This window comes from Ailuropoda melanoleuca, chromosome 6 (genome assembly GCF_002007445.2).
Source record: "Ailuropoda melanoleuca isolate Jingjing chromosome 6, ASM200744v2, whole genome shotgun sequence".
Lineage (NCBI taxonomy): Eukaryota > Metazoa > Chordata > Mammalia > Carnivora > Ursidae > Ailuropoda > Ailuropoda melanoleuca.
In genome coordinates this window covers 14,358,551-14,379,880 of record NC_048223.1, presented here as the reverse complement: position 1 = coordinate 14,379,880, position 21,330 = coordinate 14,358,551, and the positions used below count along the sequence as shown (strand labels likewise).

Genomic DNA, 21,330 nt, shown 5'->3' with positions numbered 1-21,330 from the left:
AGACTTGGGTAGTTCAAATATACTGGACTTCATCAAAAACAAGGAGCTGCTACTATTGTAACTTTCATTCTCTAGATTTTATTTAAAATAACTTTTGGCTCAAATACTACAGATTCGTAAAGAGCATTTTGCCTTTGTAATATTCTCTACACTTATTACCATAGCTTAAAATGCCAGTGAAATAAACATGCACTGATTTTAATGCCCCAGCAATTAGTACCATGTAAGGTTAGAGTATCCAATGTCAAAAGAAAGACTAAATCAGTAGGCTCAAGATGTCTTCCCATAGGTTTCTTTTATCTTTTTTTTTTCCTGAGGTGACATTCACTAACGTAAATCAATTATTTAAAAGTGTACAATTCAATGGCATTTAGTATATTCATGATGTTGTGTGACCACCATCTCTGTCTAGTTCCAAAAGTTTCATCACCCCAAAAGAAGATCCTGTACCCATTAAGCAGTCAGTACCCGTTCCCTTCTCCCCTAGCCCCTAGCAACCACCAGTTTGTTTTCTGTCCCTATAGATTTACCTATTCTAGATATTTCATATACGTGGAATCATATAATGTGTAGCCTTTTATATCTGGTTTCCTTCATTTAGCATATTATTTTTGAGGTTGATCAATGTGTAGCATATCGCAGTACTTCATTCTTTTTATGGCAGTATAATGTTTCATGGTTTGGATATACCATATTTTGTTTATCCATTTATCCATTGATGTACATTTGGGTTGTTTCTGCCTTTTTTGACCATTGTGAATAGTGCTGCTCTGAATATTCGTGTACGTGTATTTGAGTACACGTTTCCAGTTCTTTGAGATATATACTGAGGCGTGGGGTTTCTGGGTCATGGTAATTCTGTGTTTGACTTTTGGGGGATGCTTTTGGCTTTTTTCTCCAAGGGGAAAGGCACAATCAAAGAAATGGGAGCTGAGAATTCGTGTGAGCCATGCAGTCAACCCAATTTTTGTCTCTCCCATTCAGCCAACCCTTTACCTTTCACCTCTTCTACCAGCAGAGAAAGATGGGTGCTGTGGGTCCCTTACACCTCTGGCCTCTGTCCCATAGGGCTGTGTCTGGCTGTCCCTGGGAAAACTGTGAGGTGGTGCACCATCTCAGATCATGAGGCCAGTAAGTGCTCCAGTTTCAGTGACAATATGAGAAGAGTCCTTCCAGCGGATGGTCCTCACGTCACCTGTGTGAAGAGAACGTCTCACCTTGAATGTATCAAGGCCATCATGGTAAGCTGCAGCTGCCTACAGGAGAGTCGAAGAAAATCCATCCTTCCTTTTTCTGTGCTTGTTATTGTTTATTGCTTCAGAACAACTTTCTTCCCACAGGAACTAGACCATGCTTTAGAGGAGAAAGAAATAAGCTGAAGTCCTGAAAGTACAGGGACTGTGTGTAGAAAAAAATAGAGGTGCTCAACATACATTAATAGTAAAAACAATAATAGTAATTAAACAACTAATTAAGAAGGATTCAGTGAAAATGCCTGCAGTAAAGCAAAGCCAGAATTGCACTGGAAATCCATAGAGAGTCAGAAATAAATAAGCTGTAGTTTCACCATTATCACTTAACATTGTTTTTGGAATTTCCCAGTAATGCAATAAGATACAAAATGGATATGAGATAGAAAGAAACAAATAAAATATCAATATTTTCAGATGATTGCAAACCTGGAATGTACAGTAGGATCAAGAAAAATATTACTATAATTATTTATTAATGAATAAATTAGTTGGGCAAAGATAAACATATTCACGATGTCATTGTCATATATAAACAGCCATTAGTTGGGGAAAAAGTAGCCCAAAATTGGGACTCATTCATTTAAAACAATATGCTGTAATTCTATTACAATATATTTCTACTATAATATAATAGAAAAATGTTTCAGAAAAAAATCATAGGAGGGATCCGCAAGATTGTTATAATACAAAAGCCTAGGACAAATGAACGATATTTATTAATGAATTAAAACATATGCCATATTCCTAAATGGGAAGACTAAATATCATGTACTTGTATATTTTCCCAAAGAATAAGTTAAATAGAATTTTCAAAATTTCAAAATGTATTTCAAAATACAGTCTTTTTAAAAAAATCAATTGAAGGGGCACCTGGGTGGCACACCGGTTAAGCGTCTGCCTTCGGCTCAGGGCGTGATCCCGGCATTATGGGATCGAGTCCCACATCAGGCTCCTCCACTATGAGCCTGCTTCTTCCTCTCCCACTCCCCCTGCTTGTGTTCCCTCTCTCGCTGGCTGTCTCTATCTCTGTCAAATAAATAAATAAAATCTTTTAAAAAAATCAATTGAATAATTACAAAATCCTAAGAAAAAGCACATGGATGAGAATATAAATAATATTATGAAAAAGAAAATTAGCAAGGGAGTGGCTGAGACCTACTTGAAACTATAAAATATTAAAATAGCAGTGTTACAGAGACCAGGTCCTGGTGTAGATGTAAGAGACCTGGAAGAGAACAAAATTCACACATATTTGCATCTTTCTTCTTCTTTTTTTTTTTTAAAGATTTTATTTATTTATTTGACAGAGAGACACCCAGCCAGATAGGGAACACAGGCAGGGGGAGTGGGAGAGGAAGAAGCAGGCTCCCAGTGGAGGAGCCTGATGTGGGGCTCGATCCCATAATGCTGGGATCACGCCCTGAGCCGAAGGCAGACGCTTAACGACTGTGCTACCCAGGCACCCCTGCATCTTTCTTACATACATTCACCTATCTACTTGTCTATGTGATAGTATACAGATGTCAACTACAATCACTATCCAACATCAGGGCACTAGGACCCCAGGTTTAATAAATTTAGGTAAGATACATGTAGATTTACATAGACATGTATGATAAGGCAAACTTTCTAAACAGATGGCTGAGAAAAGATTCTTTAGCAAGACAACTGGGTAACAGCAAAAAAATCAAGTAAAATATTTAATCCATTTACCAAACAAGCTCTCAGTTTGACTCAATTTGACTAATATAGATAAATATCACAAGATAAATTGCAGAGGTAGATAAACTTGGAAATGTAAAAATTATAAATCTCTGACAAAAAAACTTTTAAAGCCTTACTCATATGAAAATATATTCACATCAGCTATGACACAACAGCATAATGCAAAAACTAGATAAAGATGTCATTTTAATTTATAAGAAATGCTTAAGAATAATAAGCTATAAACAAACCACTCACAGAAAAGAAATTACAACTAATAAATGATACAAACAACAAAGGAAAAATGGTTCATCCTTTTTAATAATCAAATGCAAATAAAACCATTTCTTAAAGTAACAGTTTATACCTAAAAATGTAATAACATCTCTTAAATGATAACATTTCTCGCTGGTAGGTTTCTGTGACATTAGAATACATTGCTATTGGCATTATAAACGATAAATTCTGTGTCATTTCTGGAAAAAAATTTGGAAATATTCAGTAAGGGTCATAAACATGCACACATTTTTATTTATTTTTCTCAAATTCATCTATGAGTGGGGGGAATGATTTGTTACAAGAGTTTGACCTTATGCAATCGTGGGAGCAGGTTGAACAGTCTCTATGACACTACTGTCTTTGCATCTGCTCTTGGAGCTTGAGGAGGAAGCAGCCAGGAAGGGAAGATGTATGTAATGTGAGGGAAGATCAAGAACAATCTGGAGCCTCAGTCATGACCTGGAGCCCAGGCGTGAACTGAAGTCCAGGTCTGTTACTGCTTCTGACCTTGACGGTGTTCCCTAGGTCCAGTGGCCTTCCTGTCCTTTTACCTCTATGCTAACTCCCTCCTTTTCCCAAGTTAATTTAAGTTGAGTTCTGATACATGCAACCAATAGAATATTAATTATATATAATACATACATCTATAAATACATGAGTATGAATACATATGTAAGAAAAAGAGGGAATGGGGAAAAAGGAGGCAAGTATATAGAGATGTAGCACTAAATTCGGAAAAAGCCAGGTTACTTCAAATGTCGATTAATAAATGAATTTAGGGGCGCCTGGGTAGCGCAGTCATTAAGCGTCTGCCTTTGGTTCAGGGTGTGATCCCGGCGATCCGGGATCGAGTCCCACATTGGGCTCCTCTGCTGGGAGCCTGCTTCTTCCTCTCCCACTCCCCTGCTGTGTTCCCTCTCTCGCTGGCTACCTCTCTGTCAAATAAATAAATAAAATATTAAAAAAAAATAAATGAATTTAAAACCTGATTTCCATGATGAGTTGAGAAATGATCCACTCTCATTTCTGAGAAGAGGCTGTGAGGTTGCTGTTTCTCACAAGAAGGAAGGAATGCTGGGCTGACAGATACTTGAAGAGGGAATCCAGATCTGTGAGTGCAAACCATTTCTTATGGATAGAAATATTTGACAATTCATTCACTCACTTATCCAAACATTTATTGAACACCTACCTGTAGTAGGTATTTCTCTAAGTTCAGCAGGAACTTTCAGCAGGAAAACACATACACACACACACACACACACACATATACATGTCCACGCCTTGATAGAGCTTACATTCCAAAGAGGAGGGCAAGCAGTAAACAATGAAAGTTGTGTCAGGTGGTTGATAAGGGTTAAGGAAAAAACAAAGGGGAGTCAAGCATTTATGTATGAGGTGGTAGTTTTAAGATATTGGAGAGAGCCTGGCTGAGAAGGTGACATTTGAGCGGACACTAGGGAGGGAAGGGGGTCTGACCCATGCAAGTGTCTATGGGTCAAACATCCCTGGCAGTGAGCTAGGTTAGGGGCTCCTTTCATGGTCTGGTCTCTTCTCTTTCAGGCAAATGAAGCAGATGCTGTGACCCTTGAAGCAGGTTTGGTGCTTGAGGCGGGCCTGCCCCCCTTCAGCCTGAAGCCTGTCGTGGCAGAATTCCAGGGGTCAAAAATTGGTGCGTTCTGTCTGGGGCCGCAGGTCTCTGGTTTGACCCTGCAGTCATGGGGGGTGGGGAAGGCAAGGGTCTCTGTCAACATTACACCTGAAGGGAACAGAATTGCTGGAGCTCTTTGGATGGAAGAAGGCTGTCATCTACACTGACCCACAAGGGCTGGAATGTTGACTCTCCCTGGGAAACTGTGAACTGTGTGCATCCTGATGGAAGTGTCTTTGGTCCTGCTGGATAAGTGGGGGCAGTGCTGTCTGGGGTGCATCGCCTGCTCAGTGGGGCTGCACCACTGAGAGGCCCATGTCTGGAGACACACAGACCTGGACAGCCTCTTCCCTGTGCTGAGTCCCCTGCAGGTGCTAGAGAACATGGGTCTGTGAATGCTGTGAGGAGAGTTGGGGGGGGGTAGTCGAAGAATAAGGCTTTGCCTCTTCCCCATACTTGTCCACTAGTGTCATCAGTGTGTGTGAGCACAGCCCACCTCAATTGGACTCCAACTTGCAGAGCCCTTTCAAAATCCCGGGGTGCCCCCTGCATCCTTCCTCTCAGACCTTCACCTTTGCGTCTGGGCTGCAGACGGAGAAGCAGAGAAGGGAGAAATCCTTTGGGGGAGAAGCATAACATCACAATGACTGAGAGCTGGAGATCTCCCTGAGAATGCCCTGCAGACCCTGTAATAGCTGGTGGGCCCCACCCCCATGTCTCCATTGGCTTGGAGGGGCTGGCAGAAAGGCGCTACTGTTTATTGTCTTGAAAAGGGACTCCCCCCCCCCCCCCCCCTNCCCCCCCCCCCCCGTTTCAAAGGCTTTTCTCTTTTTCTTTTCTACCTGTTCATCAGGGGATGGTGCAGACCCTAGGATTCCCTAAAGTTGCCTGTTGCACACACTCTGGAAGATTAGTTAGCGACAATGTGGTATCTTCCTTTAGCCCTTCTTTCTCTCTGCTCCTTTGCAGATCCACAAACCTCCCATTATGCTGTGGCCGTGGTGGAGAAGGGCAGTGACGTCCAGCTGAAACAGCTCCAAGGCAAGAAGTCCTGCCACACGGGCCTAGGATGGTCTGCTGGGTGGTACATCCCCATCCGGACACTTCTTCCTTCTGACTCTGTTGGAGAAGGTAAGCTGGCTAAGGCCGGGTGCCATTAGGCAGGACTCCTACTCCAGTTGCCCACAGCGACTGTAGTGGGGCCATACAATCACCATTAGGTGTACCAGTTTCACGAACTGCAAGATGAGATGAGGACAACCTTCTTTAAATGTGACTATCTGGGTTTGCTGCAGCAGCAACCCTTGGGAACGGGCAGCTGAGTCTTCTCTCAGCAAAGGTACCTTGGTCTCTGAGCTCCTGACAGCCCCATACCCATAGTAGTCCCAGTGGTTTGGCTTGGCAAGGGCCACCACTGAGGCTCATGAGAAAGGGGAACTCCCTTCTGGCTTCCCAGGAAGGCTCACTAGGGATTATAGCCAAACCACCAGCAGTTAGGCCTCGGTGCTTGGGGTAAGGGCTTGGGATGGGGGCAGGAAGAGAGGCGTGGTCTGGAGCCATGCCTTTTTTGTGTGTACTTCTTGTTCAGTTATGATGAGCCAAAGGAGCCTAGGGTGCCTCTTGAGCCCTTGGAAGATGATGGCCAAATCTTTCTGTACTTTTGAGGCCTGCCAACTCTGCAGCATTCATGTTTTGCCTGTGATAGGGACGGGAGGCTACCGGGGTCAGATGGAGTGCTATAGCTTGGGCCATAGCTCTGACCCTGTGTGCCTTTTCTTGGGGTCTCCCTCACCTCAGTGTCAGACATTGCTGGAATATCTGTGTGAAAGCTTGTGAGGTGGCTGTTGTCATACCCCCCTACCCACCACCGGGCAAGTTATCCCAAGCCCCTCCCATGGATTCCTGGAAGAGGAATCCCCATAAACTACAACAGCCCCTGAACCCAAAAGGGAGAGGGATGGGTGGGACCATGTCCTGAGGTAAGGAAGGATGGTCAGTGTCCCTGCTGTGTCTGGGGTTCTGCCTGCCACACCTAGAGACTCACACCTAGGTGGTGAGTTAACAAGGTGGGTGGCACTGGGATTGCAGCTTGGTTCCGTGTAGGTCAGCCGCCCTTGTGTCTTGAGTGGACAAGCTAGGAAGCATCTAGGGGCCGGAGCCCCAGGATGACACGTTAGTGTGATGCCTGAACACACGGGGACCCCGAGCCATCCACGTCCTCAGCCACAGGCACTGTTGACCACCTTTACACATCTGCTTCCTCAGGATGGTCCTGGGAAGTGTGTGCAGCCTCATGGGCTCTCACGTAGGGCCACTCGCTCACGCGTATGTGCAACCTGGGGACCCCCAGCTGGTTCATGCCCTGAGGTCCTTATGTCTGTGTTAAGCAGCCACAGCAGAAATGGCCAAGTTCTTCTCCGGCAGCTGTGTCCCCTGTGCAAACAGGGAAGTGTTCCCCAAGCTGTGTCAACTGTGTGCGGGGAAAGGGACAAACAAGTGTGCCTGCTCCTTCCAGGAACCATACTTCGGCTACGCAGGTGCCTTCAAGTGAGTGGGGACACCACCCCTCCTCCCCGCTCCTCCTCACTCTGATGGCAGGGAAACTAAGGTACAGGGAGAGGACAGGGCCTGCCCAGACCACCTAGGGTGTCAGTGTGAAACCCAGGGTCCTGAGTGCTTCCCATGGCCTGCCCTCACTCCTACCCATCCTGAGGAGCAGTCTTCTGTGTGGGAGCCCCTTTTCTCTCCCTACAGCCTAGGGTCCGTGTGTTACCTTCCCGGACCAAGGAGACCTAAAGGGACAAAACTGTATCTGGGACTCTGGGATTCACAGACGCAGGCTTGGGCTTCCAGCTAGGCCAAAGGCCAGGACCTCCCTGAGCATCTCCCTGTGTCATGAACATGCGCCTGCCTCTCCCCACCTCCCTCTCAGGCCCCTGCAGGCACCTCTCCGTGTCTGTAAGAGACAAAGCTACTGCTCCAAACCAGAACAGAACTGTCCAGAAATCCAAGGCTGTCCTGAGTTTTTATCCTCCGTATCAGGCTTTAAGCCTTTATTTAAAAAACAAACAAAACCAAAAAACGCCAAAAAAACAGTCGCTTTAGGCTGCTTTTAAAGGGGAAGGTGAGGGTCCTGCCTTCACATCATCCCTCCCTACAGTTACCTGGGTTGTGGCTTACAGAGCTCCTGCCTGCCTCAGACCCAGGTTGGCTGTAGAGGTATGACGGCCCCTCAGATAGGGCCATGGCCTCTGAGGACACATTGAAGCCTGGGAAACTGTGGGCAAAGCCCTATGAGCCAGTGGTCAGGGCAGAGCCTCAGAGGGGTTGCACAGGGCAGGGGTGAGCCCAAATCATGGGAACTGGCCTAATGACTGCTGTCTTGTTCTTCAGGTGTCTGCAGGATGGTGTAGGGGATGTGGCCTTCGTGAGGCATATGACCGTGTTTGGTAAGTGTTGGATGGAGGAAGAATCACATGAGCCATACGCTGACCAGGGGAGCTGGTTCTTGCCTGAAAGTTTCCCTGCATCTAGAGATGGGTGATGACAAGACCGTTAATGAAATAGGAGAGTTTCTGTATAAAAAACATTTCTGTTACTCGTACTTTGCTTAGTGTTCAATTTGTTCAGCCTGTAAATCTACTAAACAAATTTTCTGAACATTTAAACAGTATTTACCAATTAATAAAATGAAACAAGTTTTAATAATTCAATTCTCTTAGCCACTGCAATATCCATTTCAAATGTAATCACACTCTCTGAATGCTTCAGTGTAAATGGTTCCTAAATGCTATAACACTTTAAACAAACAAATTATGATTTCAGAACTAACGAGCACACCTACAATTAGATGTGTTGCAAAAGCATTATTACTGTGGACAAAAATATATTTCTTTTTTGTTTCTACATTAAAAAAAAACCCTTTTAAGAGTTTTGATCAACTTATCAGAAAGAAATGAAAAAGCGACATAAATTTCAGAGAAGTTGAAGTTACAGAATCTGGGTTTTGTTTTGTAACCAATTAAATTTCTATCAGATACAGAATACACCTGTTATCACTCAAGATATTTAAACCAAATGTATATTCAGTATGCTAAGTTCATTTTTAAGATAAATGCTACCTCAAGGGGAATTTTAAGTCCTCGCTTTTTACATGGGCCTTAGTTCCTTACAACATAATGCCTTTCTCTAGCGTGAAATAGGAGCTTGGTGTCCTTTGTTCCCTTGTTCAGCCATTCACAATTCACTCTCCCTTCATTATTACACACTGACCTGGTTTGTTAGCACTTTGGCAATTGAGGTCTGTCTTATTATCAGTACATTTAATTAGTGGGGTCATCTAGGGGTTTCGTTTCCCGGAATCAAGTTATTCCAGATCCTTGTCCTTGTTGTTTCGTCTGGTCACTCCAGTGAGTGCAGTTATGCTGCCAGTGGGCAGAATCTTCTTTTTTTGGAGAAAAAAAATCAACTTTGTTAGGATAAATACTTTGCTGGTAGGTGTGACTTAGATATGCAGTATTCACTGTTTCCTAATTCTATTTTTTAATTATTATATTATGTTAGTCACCATACAGTACATCCCCGGATTCCGATGCAAAGTTCGATGCTTCATTGGTTGCGTATAACACCCAGTGCACCATGCAATACGTGCCCTCCTTACTACCCATCACCAGTCTATCCCATTCCCCCACCCCCTCCCCTCTGAAGTCTTCAGTTTGTTTCTCATAGTCCATAGTCTCTCATGTTTCATTCCCCCTTCTGATTACCCCCCTTTTCTTTATCCCTTTCTTCCCCTACCGATCCTCCTAGTTCTTATGTTCCATAGATGAGAGAAATCATATGATAATTGTCTTTCTCTGCTTGACTTATTTCACTTAGCATTATCTCCTCCAGTGCCGTCCATGTTGCAGCAAATGTTGAGAATTCGTTCTTTCTGATAGCTGAGTAATATTCCATTGTATATATGGACCACAGCTTCTTAATCCAGTCATCTGTTGAAGGGCATCTCGGCTCCTTCCATGATTTGGCTATTGTGGACAATGCAGCTATGAACATTGGGGTGCATATGGCCCTTCTCTTTACTACGTCTGTATCTTTGGGGTAAACACCCAGTAGTGCAATGGCTGGGTCATAGGGTAGTTCAATTTTTAACTTTTTAAGGGACCTCCACACTGTTTTCCAGAGTGGCTGTACCAACTTGCATTCCCACCAACAATGTAGGAGGGATCCCCTTTCTCCACATCCTCTCCAACAATTGTTGTTTCTTGCCTTGTCTATCTTTGCCATTCTAACTGGCGTAAGGTGGTATCTCAGTGTGGTTTTGATTTGAATTTCCCTGATGGCTAATGATTTTGAACATTTTTTCATGTGTCTGTTAGCCATTTGTATGTCTTCATTGGAAAAGTGTCTGTTCATATCTTCTGCCCATTTTATGATTTGTTTATTTGTTTCTCGTGTATTGAGTTTGAGAAGTTCTTTGTAGATCTTGGATACCAGTCCTTTATCTGTAGTGTCCTTTGCAAATATATTCTCCCATTCCGTGGGCTGCCTCTTAGTTTTTGACTGTTTCCTTGGCTGTGCAGAAGCTTTTTATCCTGATAAAGTCCCATAAGTTCATTTTATCTTTTGTTTCTCTAGTGGGCAGAATCTTCTAACACTCACCCTGAAGTGTCTGAAAACATCTTCATGTTCTGAAAACACCAGGTTGTCCCAGAACGTCCTGGTTTACTTTTGCCGAAAGTCACTTGTCTGCTAATATATAAGACCACTCGCCGCCTTTTAAGTAGCTTATGACTACCCACCAGGCTTTTGTGGGGCAAACGAGTGTTGGTGGGAAGCTACACTCCACCACTGGGCCCCTGAGTGATGTTGAGAAGTTCTTTCTGAAACTATGAGATCATATTGATTCTTTTAATTTAATTCTGACATTGCTAAATCATGTAAATTTTTTCTTTCAATATAAAGATTTAAAGAGGATTTTCTCTACAACATACCTAAGTAAACTTATAACCATGCACAAGAACTCTGATTGGACTCCTTCTCTTTCATGACGAGAGTGTATGAACCCCATAGCCCTCTATGAATTAGCCAGGGCCGCCATCACAAAGTACCACAAACTGGGTGGCTTAAGCAACAGAAATGTATTGTCTCACAGTTTGAGACGCTAGAAGTTCAAAATCAAGGTGTTGGTAGGATTGGTTCCCTCTGGAGGTTCCTTGCTTCTCCCCTAGTTTCTGGTGGTTTTCTGGCATCTTTGGTGTCCATTGGCTTCTAGTCATATCACCCCACTCTACCTCTTTCCCTTCACATGGCATTCTCCGTGTGTGTGTGTGTGTGTGTGTGTGTGTGTGTGTGTGTGTGTGATTTTTTATCAGGATACCAGCCATACTGGATTAGGGGCCCACACTACTCTAGTGTGACCTTGTCTTAGTTAATGACATCTACAAAGACTCTGTTTCCAAGTAAGGCAACATTCTGAGCTACTGGCAATTCAGGATTTCAACATGGGAATTTGCGGGGGACACAAGTCAACCCAGAATACCTTTGAATACCTAGACAAGGGGAACCAAAGAACCCGTTTTCCTCACAAGGTTATCTGGTCTTCTTTGTACCTATAGAGTACGCTGACTTGGCCCCTGGGCCTCCTTCAACTCTTCCCCCACACTTCCCCAGCAGGCTCTGCTTCCAGGGCGGTAGTGCTGCTGTAGTAGGGGGACCTGGACTGTCCTAGCGTGGCAATGCATCAGCCTCAGACTGGCTGACAAGTCACCTTCAGTCTCTGAGCCTAAGTCTCCACATCTCTAGAATGGGATCATCCTATTACTGGCCTCCTCCGGTTGCTCTGAGGATTAAATTAAGCAGAGCATGGAGAGCCTTGAGCACAATCTTTGGTGGGCTGTGAGTGCTCAGAAAACATTTGCTATCATCATTCATATCAGCAGAGTTACAGATATGTGGGGATACCCCGAGGGGACCTGGGCAAGCGTGCCTCCCAGCCCCGTGTCTATCTGCAGGGAGAACAGTCATTTTGCCTCCCGAGGCCTCAGGTTCCTCATAGGTATAAAACATATTTGGAAAAGATTCTCTTTCAGTCCTCTTTGGGTGGTTAAAAAATTATTAAAGGAGACAAATTAGGTGATACAAACAAACTTGAACATTTCATGAAGTGGACAGACTCCTTTTGGAGAACTGCGAAATGGGGTGGAAGGCAAGGAGCTTCTATAGGATAAAGAATAAGGAACATGAAGAGACAAATAAAAAGTATGTGATTGGCTGGGGCCACACAGGAAACCTTGTCTGCGGTGAGAGGGCTCAGAGTTGGCTTAGTGTTTGGGGACTGGCTGACTGAATATACTTTGTTTCTGGTCAAGTGGAACATTTACAGGGACACAAAAGTTATCTGGATTTTGGCTTGCTTATGTGGCACCCGGGCAGGAGCAGGGCCTAGAAAGTTATTACTAGAAGGTCAAACAATTTGTGATTCGGAGAGCAGCAGGGACCACGGCTCATGGCTCTGCCTGCAGTCGGCTCACCTGGGCTTTCCTCCTGCAGAGAACCTGGCAAACAGGACTGACCGTGACCAGTATGAGTTGCTCTGCCTGGACAACAGCCGGATGCCTGTGGATAAATACAGGGAATGCAACCTGGGCCTTTTCCCTTCTCATGCCGTCGTGGCTCGAAATGTGGGGGGCAAGGAGGACTTGATCTGGGAGCTTCTCAACCAGGCCCAGGTATTCCCACCCTCCATCCTTACCTCCTACTTTGTGTGTATATGGGGGGGGTCCCAGCTTAGATTTGGGGCATTTTCTTACATTCCCTTCTAGCCACCTGAGAGTTCTTTTGGGTGTAGGACAGGAACAATGTCACACATCATCTGCTTCACTGAAAAACCGCTCAGTCTGTCTATGTTGTAGACAGCAGAGGCCAAGACCCCCTCACCTGGTGTCATCGACTCCATGGACCAAAGACTCCATAGAAGTGCCTCGTTGCTCCATTTTTTTTTCCTTTTCAGTTCAAAGGGGTCCTCAGGATGTGGGGTAGATGCCCCTCCTCCATGGAGTGTTCCCCTATTATCTTACTGGCACGTGATCCTGCCCTCCTCACTTCCCTCAGTGGCAGGTTCCCCGGCCATGAGCATTCTCTCTGTCTGGTATTGGTGGCAGTCTCTCCTGGCCAGCTCTCATTCATTCCCTGTCCCCTCTCTGTTGCTGCTCTCTGCTCAGCACTGGGGATTCAGAGATGCAGTGGACAAAGACTTGCCCTTGAGTTGCTCCCAGACAAGTGTGAGGGACATAATGGGTACACAGACAAATTATCACCAGATGAAACGGTACAACCTTGGGCATATGGACTGTGTACTTTGTAGAGGACCAAGGAATTGATTTTCAGGGTATGTCTAGGAAGATTCTTGAGCCCTGGGAAGGAAGCTCTGCGTACCCCTAGGAAGGGGGGGGTATTTACCAGTGAAGGCAGCAGGTGACATTTCACGTAAAGCCACCACAAAAGCAAGAAGCAGACAGACATTGGAAAGAGCTTGAGGGTATGTGCTATAGTCAGGAATGGCTTTGGTCCAGTTAGTGGGAGTTGTAGACAAAGGGCCCTTCCATTTTTTGAAGGCCAGAAAGTTCTCAGCTGGTCCTTTAGTGGTAGGCCTGAGGTCAGAAAAGAGCCCAGGACTCCTAACCTCCAGGCTCAGTGGCACGTGTTGGACCACCAGCCGTTCTGGGATGAAGACCCCCAGAGCTACTTCGGACAGTCAACTGGCCAGGAGTGAGGCAGCCTTCACTGCCTGCCCTGTGGAAACAAGCCATTGGAGAAGGGCAGCTGTCTGGCACATGGCAACCATACCTCTTGGTGTGGATCTCGGGGAACAGCCCCTGGCAGTTTTCCTGAAGCTGCACATGGCAGACCAGCTGGTATTTGGGTAAACCTTTCCCTGGAGAGAGGCGGGAGGACCCCGGGAACCACAGGGGCTTTGGCGGGCTGGGTGATTTGTCTTAGCTCTCAGGTGCTCATATTTTCTCCCTTCCAGTTTTCCTTGTCTGGTCTTGGGTTTGTTTTCCCTTGCCCTTGCTATGCCAGCTTCCCTCCTTCTCTGTTTCTTTTATACTTTGAACAGGAACATTTTGGAAAAGACAAATCAACAGAATTCCAGCTCTTTGCCTCTCCTCATGGGAAGGACTTGCTGTTTACAGATGCTACTCATGGGTTTTTAAGACTCCCTCCTAAGATGGATGCCAAGCTATACGTGGGATATGAATATTTTGCTGCCATTCAGCATCAAAGGATAGGTATGTAAAGTCCTGGAAGGGCAGCAGAGCAGGAAAGCCAGAGAGGCTTTCCTAGTGCCTGCGAGCCTCGCTCACCCAACCTTCACTGGCCCATGGAGCCCAAGGGAGCTACCAACTGCACTGGGTTAGTGAGGGGATTTTCTGATGAGCTGGGGAAAAAGCATGAATTATGAGATCACAAAAGGGTTTTGAAGACCTTCAGGTAACAGTCAACTTTAAGTAATGATGGCTCTTGCTCCTGTGTATTAACCAGTGTCACCCCACCCAGTGGTGGGTCTAAATGACAGGGAAACTAGCACATCCCAAACTGAAGTGGGAACATGGCCTCTGCCAGTATCAGGAGTGAAACTAGAATTTCAGAGGGTTAATCCAACTCTTGCCTTCCTTTACATACCAATGGTTCATTCTTCTTTCTTTACTTTTGTCTTCATTTAGTCAACCAATAGTTAATGAACATCCACAAAAGCCACTGTGTTAGATATGGGCATACTGTGGTGAACAGACATTGGGTGAGGGGGAGAGCAAACAGGTCCACCCAAAGGAGAACACGTGACTACCAACTGGGGAATGCTACTGGATGGGAGAACCCAGTCCTGTCAGAGCAAGCTCTGGAATGTCCTGACCTTCTGGTGCTCAGAAATGGCTTCCCTCAGGAGGATATACTCAAGGAGATGAGGTCAGGAGGGTGGGGAGCTGCTCTGCCTTCACTACTTTTTCTGAGTACTGAGTCCCGCATTTCTCCTGGAGGGTGATAGGCAGGAATGGAGCAGTGATATGGGCGCGAGACATGCCCACTCTGCTGCTGTTAGTGAGGGCCCCATTGGGCAGCCATTCTGTAGCCAGTAGTAGTAAGCTCCCAGACACATCTTCGGACTTCTTTTGGATGCCTGGTTTTTCTCCACCTGTCCTAGGTGTGGAAGACTCCCAGAGGGCACTGTGGTGTGCAGTGGGCCACCATGAGAGGGTCAAGTGTGATGAGTGGAGTGTCGTAAGCGGTGGTGCCTTACAGTGTACCATCAAGGAGACCACTGAGGACTGCATCGCCGCCATCACAGTAAGGAGGGCCCCACCTCCACAGTTGGGGTTGGACATCCAGACATGTGACCTCTCTGCCCTCTTCCCATATGTCTTCCTGGTGGCCATGAGGCTAAGATGCACCTGTTGTGTGCTGCCCCACCCTCCAAAGCCCCACCCAACTCTACTGAATGTGCCCCGTAGCTCAGGCTGGCCCAAGACTCAGACTCCTTAGGTGCTCAGCTCTGGAGTTCTGGGAGCTCTAAGTAGTGTCCTTCCCAGGAGCTGCAGGAAGTGGGGTGACATCCCGGGGGGTGGTCAGGGCCCCTGTAGATTGTGAAAGCAAATCAACCTCAGTCCTTGAGTTGTAAGTATAATTTTTTTTCTGGTGATAAAAATATTATATGCTGGAAGAGAAATGAAAGATAAATAAAATCATTCACAACTTTATAACTCAGAGATCATTACCACATAATTTCTGAGTTATGAAGTTGTGTGATTAGCTTTCCATTTCTCTATGAGCAGATAATACTTTTGTGATTTGAAAAAATAAATTTATAATAAAAGACTAAAAAACTGACAAACTCAGGAGACACACATTCTTCTTTAAGAAGATCTTTATTTTGATAAATCTTCCTGGGACTAACCCATACATTAGGATCTTGCAATTTATACAGTCTCCTAAATGTGTCGGTTTTAAGGATTAAATGAATTTGAGTGCTCAGGACATTGCCTAGCATATAGTAAGCAGCAATAAATGTTATCTATTGTTATTAATTGAAGTTATCACAGTAGGTGCACTTTCTTAGAGAATGGAATATTCATTTAAAATGTTTTTAATGGCTGGCTGCACAATATTCCACTAAGTATTTCTGCCTCAATTTATTTAACTGATTTCTAAATGTCTACATTTGAATTATTTCCAAATCCTTTGCTATTGTAGATACTATGGAATTGAAGATTTTTGTTCTATAACCTCAATATTTCTGGGTATACCTTTAATAATAATAATAGCTAATATTTCGGAAGTTACTTACTATGTGCCAAACATGTGTATGAGCTCTTAACTTGAATTAACTCATTTATTTATTTTAAAGATTTTGTTTCTTTATTGTCAGAGAGAGAGGGAGAGAGAGAGAGATAGAGAGCACACGAACAAGCAGGAGGAATGGCGGGCAGAAGGAGAGGGAGAAGCAGGCTCCCTGCTGAGCAAGGAGCCCGATGTGGGACTCCCAGGACCCTGGGATCATGACCTGAGCTGAAGGCAGACACTTAACCAACTGAGCCACCCAGGCATCCCACATTAACTCATTTAATCCTCACAATGAGCCTATGAGCCCATTTTATGTATGAAAAAAGTGTGTATAGAATAGTTTTTAGGTATGTGTCCTTTGGAATAGTCAGATTCAGGAGGCTGTGTGGTATCCTGATTAGGAGCAGAAGCTAAGGAATTAAACTGTTTAAGTTTTAGTTTTAGTGACCATCTATTGGAGACATTATTTAACTTCCATCTGCTTTACTTCACTAATGTATAAAAGGGAAAGAATTATAGTACCTACCTTGTTGGAGTTTGTGAGGAATACATGAGATAATCACTGTAAGGTGTTTAGAAAGGGCCTGGCACGTAGTAAAGGCTTGGTAAGTTTTTGTTTGTATAGTTGCTACTGTTCTAAGATAGATTTCTAGAAGGGCAGTTAATAGGTCAAAAGCTAAGGGTGAGTATGTATCTGTGTGTTTTTATCTCAATGATCTTATCGCTGTAAGTATACATTTTTTGCTCTGTTGGAAAATTTCATTGATTAAAATAAGTTAATTATTAATGAATTATTTAAGTAGAGAAATTGTTTATTGCAAGTCTTTGTTGTGCCAGGGCTGTGAGTATAGTGCTAATGGGATTATGGGAACAGAATTGAACTCCACCATACAGAAGAAACAAGTTCCATAGAATCATAGTAAATACAGGGGAGCCTGGGTGGCTCAGTTGGTTGAGCATCTGGCTCTTGGGTTCAACTCAGGTTGTGATCTCGGTGTGGTGAGATCAAACCCCATGTTGAGCTCCTTGCTCAGCTTGAGAGCCTGCTTGAGATTTTTTCCCTCCCCCACTGCTCCTCCCTGTTTGTACTCTCTCTCTCTCAAATAAATAAATAAGTAAGTAAATAAATAAATAAAATCTTTTAAAAAAACATAGTAAATACAACCCCTGAGTCTGGCCGTGTAGATTTCCGAGTGACAGTGGTCACAGAGAAAATGTATTAAGGGCATGTCCAGTACTCAAGATGGGTCTAATGAGAGGTCAGAGATGCCAGGGCACAGGATCTGGGTTGGGTGCTTGTTCCTGGGTCAACATGTTCAGTTTTCTAAATCCTGTGGTGATATGGCAAAAATTTGGGTGATCCATGATCTGATGAATCAAAAGGACATGTGACATAAAGCCAATGAGATAGACACCTCTGAGGGCCAGTGAGACAGGAAACAACCTCACTGTTGTGCTACTGATTTATTTCTTGACTTCAGAAAGGAGAGGCTGATGCCGTGACTTTGGATGGAGGCTTCATTTACATAGCGGGCAAGTGCGGTCTGGTGCCAGTCCTGGCAGAGAACTACAGTAAGTGGAGGGGGTGCCTCTCTGTGTTTTATTTCCTCTGGGCCATGGACATAGAAAGAAGGAGAAATGATCTAGTTCATCATTGAGATAATAATTAACTATGGGTGGAGTGTAAGAGGCTAGCAGATAGTATCCTCCTTCCCCAGAGTCAGAACCAATGAAGATATGGACATAGGAGTTAGGCAGAAAGAGATGGAAAGAGATGTTTTTATTGAAAGGCTGATACTGGAGGGCATGGAACAGCGCTGGCTTCAGGGCTCACCAAATGGCCCTGGAGTTAGAGTTACCCACTAATTCAGGAGAACAGGTTTGTTGGCATACCCAAAGGCTGAGGGCAGAGGAGAATGCATACTGTCATAGAGCTTCCTCGAAAAGGTCTAAGCCACCCTCTTCCCACTCTCTTCAATAAAGAAAGGAGGGGCTGAGCCACATGTGCCTCGCTGGATACTTGTGCTAAATTTACTAGTCCAAAATTAACTCACCCCAGCTGCACTGGAAGGTTGAGAGGTGAGGCTACAAGGTCATGTTCTTCAGTGGGGGATCCTTTCACATAAAAAAAAAAAGCTGGGGAAAAGAGAATTTCACCAATATAATTTATTAAGCGTCTCATCTGCTAGGCAGTGAGCAAGAAACCATATATTATCCTTCAAAACAACTTTGTGAAGTAAATAATAGTAGCTCCGTTTTACTGACATAAAAACTAAAGCTTAGAGAAGTTAAATGATGTGTCCAAGGTAGAATGAAGACCATATCCAGGTTTTTCTGACTCCATGGACTGTTTTTTTTTCCCCTCCAACATAACGAGAATATAATGATTGCCTACCACAGTCCAGAGCTCTGAAGCGAAGAAAGATATCAGGATGATTTGAATCACATAGCCAATGCAGAAGGATCTTTGTCAAGATCTTCAGCGGTTTCTGCCCCTCTTCAAAGGGCATCTCATTTTCTTTCTCTGTAACTCCCTGAGTGTTGGGAGATTCTGGAGTGGAACCTCATATTCAAGTGGCAAAGGTTCAGGGGGAGAGGGGTTAAATGGGGCTGCAGAATCTTGGCTTGTTGATAACCAGTGACAAGCGGCTTAGCCAGTGCTTCTTACTTTATTCCTCACTCTTGAGATTGAGAAGCTCATGACTTTGGATTGGGTAATATGAGAGTTTAATGCCGTGTATCCCGATTGTTTTTCTTTTTAGTGCCTAAGGATGGGTCTACGTGTGTAAATACACCCGCGGTAGGTGAGTCAGAATCAGTAACACTGGGGCTCAAAGGTGAAGGCCATCATTGGGGAGAGGGTGAGGAAAGCCTTAAAAATGAAGCAAAGTTACTAGAGCTGTAAAAAAATAAAAACAAGAAGGAGGATGAGCTACCACCACTACAGGTTATTGTGAAGGAGCCAATCCGTCCTGAAGCTGTGGCGATAATTACTGTCTGTGGGCTTCTTTCCAGGCCACAAAGGACTCCTGCTTGTGCGATTCCTGTTTACTTTCCTCAGCAATCCTCTGGGATGTGGGCATCATTATCCCCTGTTGTGTAGATGGGGAAAGTGAGGCCCAGGGCCACACAGCCAGGGAGTAGCTGCACCTGGGCTTGAGAAGAGGCGGTGTGACTGGAAACCCCTTGTCCTTCCTGACATACCACCCTACTCCTTGCCTGCCCTTCTCTGCCCCAGGAGGCAGGAGCCCATTCCTGGCGCTTCTGGGCCGAGTGGAGGCCTCACGAGAGAAGGAGAATCACAGATGCTCTGAGGAAGAGGAGGGGGGGAATGAACTCAACCTTTTAGCTTTTGGCCAGCTGATTTTAATAACAGGGGAGACGATCTTGTCTTTAGAATAGACCAGCTGACAAGTTCTCCCATCTGTGTGTCCACTTAGGCGGGGCGGGTCTATATCTGTTCCTGAAGTACCTAATCTTGGAAAACAGGGCAGTGTTTCTCAACCTAGTGTAGTGCCTGGACCAGCTGCATCAGCATCACCTGAGAACTTGTGAGAAATGCAAATTCTTGGGCTCCACCCAAATCCACTGAGTCAGAAACTCCAAGGATGGGGTCACTGCTCTGTGTTTTGTTTTTTTTTTTTTAAAGATTTTATTTATTTATTCGACAGAGATAGAGACAGCCAGCGAGAGAGGGAACACAAGCAGGGGGAGTGGGAGAGGAAGAGGCAGGCTCATAGCAGAGGAGCCTGACGTGGGGCTCGATCCCATAACGCCGGGATCACGCCCTGAGCCGAAGGCAGATGCTTAACCGCTGTGCCACCCAGGCGCCCCACTGCTCTGTGTTTTAATAAGCCCTCCAGCTGATTTTGATGCACACTGGGGCTTGAAAACAGCTGTGGTGGAAGATCCTGGGATGAAAACAGGTGCTCATGTGGGTTTGGCATTTCTTATGGGACAGGTGAACTGGGGGAGGTGGGTGGATTTGGACCACCACAGCACTAGCAGCATCTCTGGTCCCTACTGAGCACAGGGTCACAGAGGCCCTGCAGGCCCACACCCAACGAAGGCCTCTAGAGTTCAAAGCTTCTCCCCTGCAGCCGCTCACCTCCATGTGCAATAGGACCCAAGCCCTAAGATATGCTCTCCCCCTCCCCCTCTGCTTTTATGGCTTACAGTCTTCAGTGGGTTGTGTCTTCATCCCCAACCCTAAGGGCTGGCATTTCGACAGCTGTGCAATCTACTGAATACAGGATATGAGAAGTCAGAAAGAACTCCACTTCAAGAACGGTTGAAATTTCCAGGAACTGTAGTGATATGCAAATGCAGGTCAACAAAGAAGACAGTTCAGGGTGGCTGGCTGTGATGGAGAAGGTTAGATTTGAATAGAGACAGAGAGGGATCAACTCCAAAGACACACACACACACCCCAGATGGCAATAATTAATGCCATTTGTGCAGAATTAGTTACACCTCCAGAAAGGCACAGTAACAGTATTTGGCTGCTGGAATGGTGTCATAGAGCACAGTCTGGTGAGGGCTTGCTGTGGCTCAGAAGAATCTGCTCCACTGAGAGGGGGCTCTGGTACTATTCGTGCCACTAGCAGCATGGAAACCCAGCCATGTAATTTCCCCATTGCATCGTAATGTACAATGTGCCCATATTAGCACATTTGATCCCCCCCAAAATCCCCCTGGATGGATATCATTGTCACCATTTTACTGTGAAGTAATTGGCAATGCAGGTCTTCCACCTGCCATGTTGATTTCCAATTTTTCCAGGCTTGAATATATAGAAACCTGAACTGCAACGGCAAGAAAGGGAGTGTAGTGGGGAGGGGGGTTCAGAGTGGTGGTGGAGGACCACATTATCTTCTAGTTTTATAAGTAGATTTATAATCTACTTATAAATTCAGCTTTGCTGTTTAGGCCTCAGTCAATAAGTACAGTTCAGTTACAGAGTATTGGTATAGGAATATATCAAATATCAGTGACGTTCCCATTAGAATCAAGAACAAGAGAAGACGACCCACTCCTACCAAAGACACTGGTATTACTTTGGAAGTGAAGGCAGTATGACTTAAAAGATTAGAAAAATATTTTTAA

The 21,330-nt window shown here is 44.8% G+C and overlaps 1 protein-coding gene across 2 annotated transcripts in view; it reads left to right on the top strand.

Moving 5' to 3' along the window:
• Positions 1-1,068: 1,068 nt before the first annotated feature.
• Positions 1,069-21,330, top strand: part of LOC100468106 (inhibitor of carbonic anhydrase) — a 32,313-nt gene continuing 12,051 nt past the window's right edge. The window contains exons 1-10 of one of the 2 annotated variants that reach the window (XM_034661979.1): positions 1,069-1,241; positions 4,800-4,908; positions 5,857-6,018; positions 7,278-7,434; positions 8,281-8,336; positions 12,439-12,617; positions 14,006-14,177; positions 15,089-15,231; positions 17,706-17,796; positions 18,987-19,028. In XM_034661979.1, the coding sequence (XP_034517870.1) occupies positions 1,158-1,241; positions 4,800-4,908; positions 5,857-6,018; positions 7,278-7,434; positions 8,281-8,336; positions 12,439-12,617; positions 14,006-14,177; positions 15,089-15,231; positions 17,706-17,796; positions 18,987-19,028 (1,195 nt within the window). In that variant the 5' untranslated portion in view covers positions 1,069-1,157. Of the gene's footprint in view, positions 1,242-4,799; positions 4,909-5,856; positions 6,019-7,274; positions 7,435-8,280; positions 8,337-12,438; positions 12,618-14,005; positions 14,178-15,088; positions 15,232-17,705; positions 17,797-18,986; positions 19,029-21,330 lie in introns of both variants that reach the window. The other variant, XM_034661978.1, reaches the window with a different exon arrangement.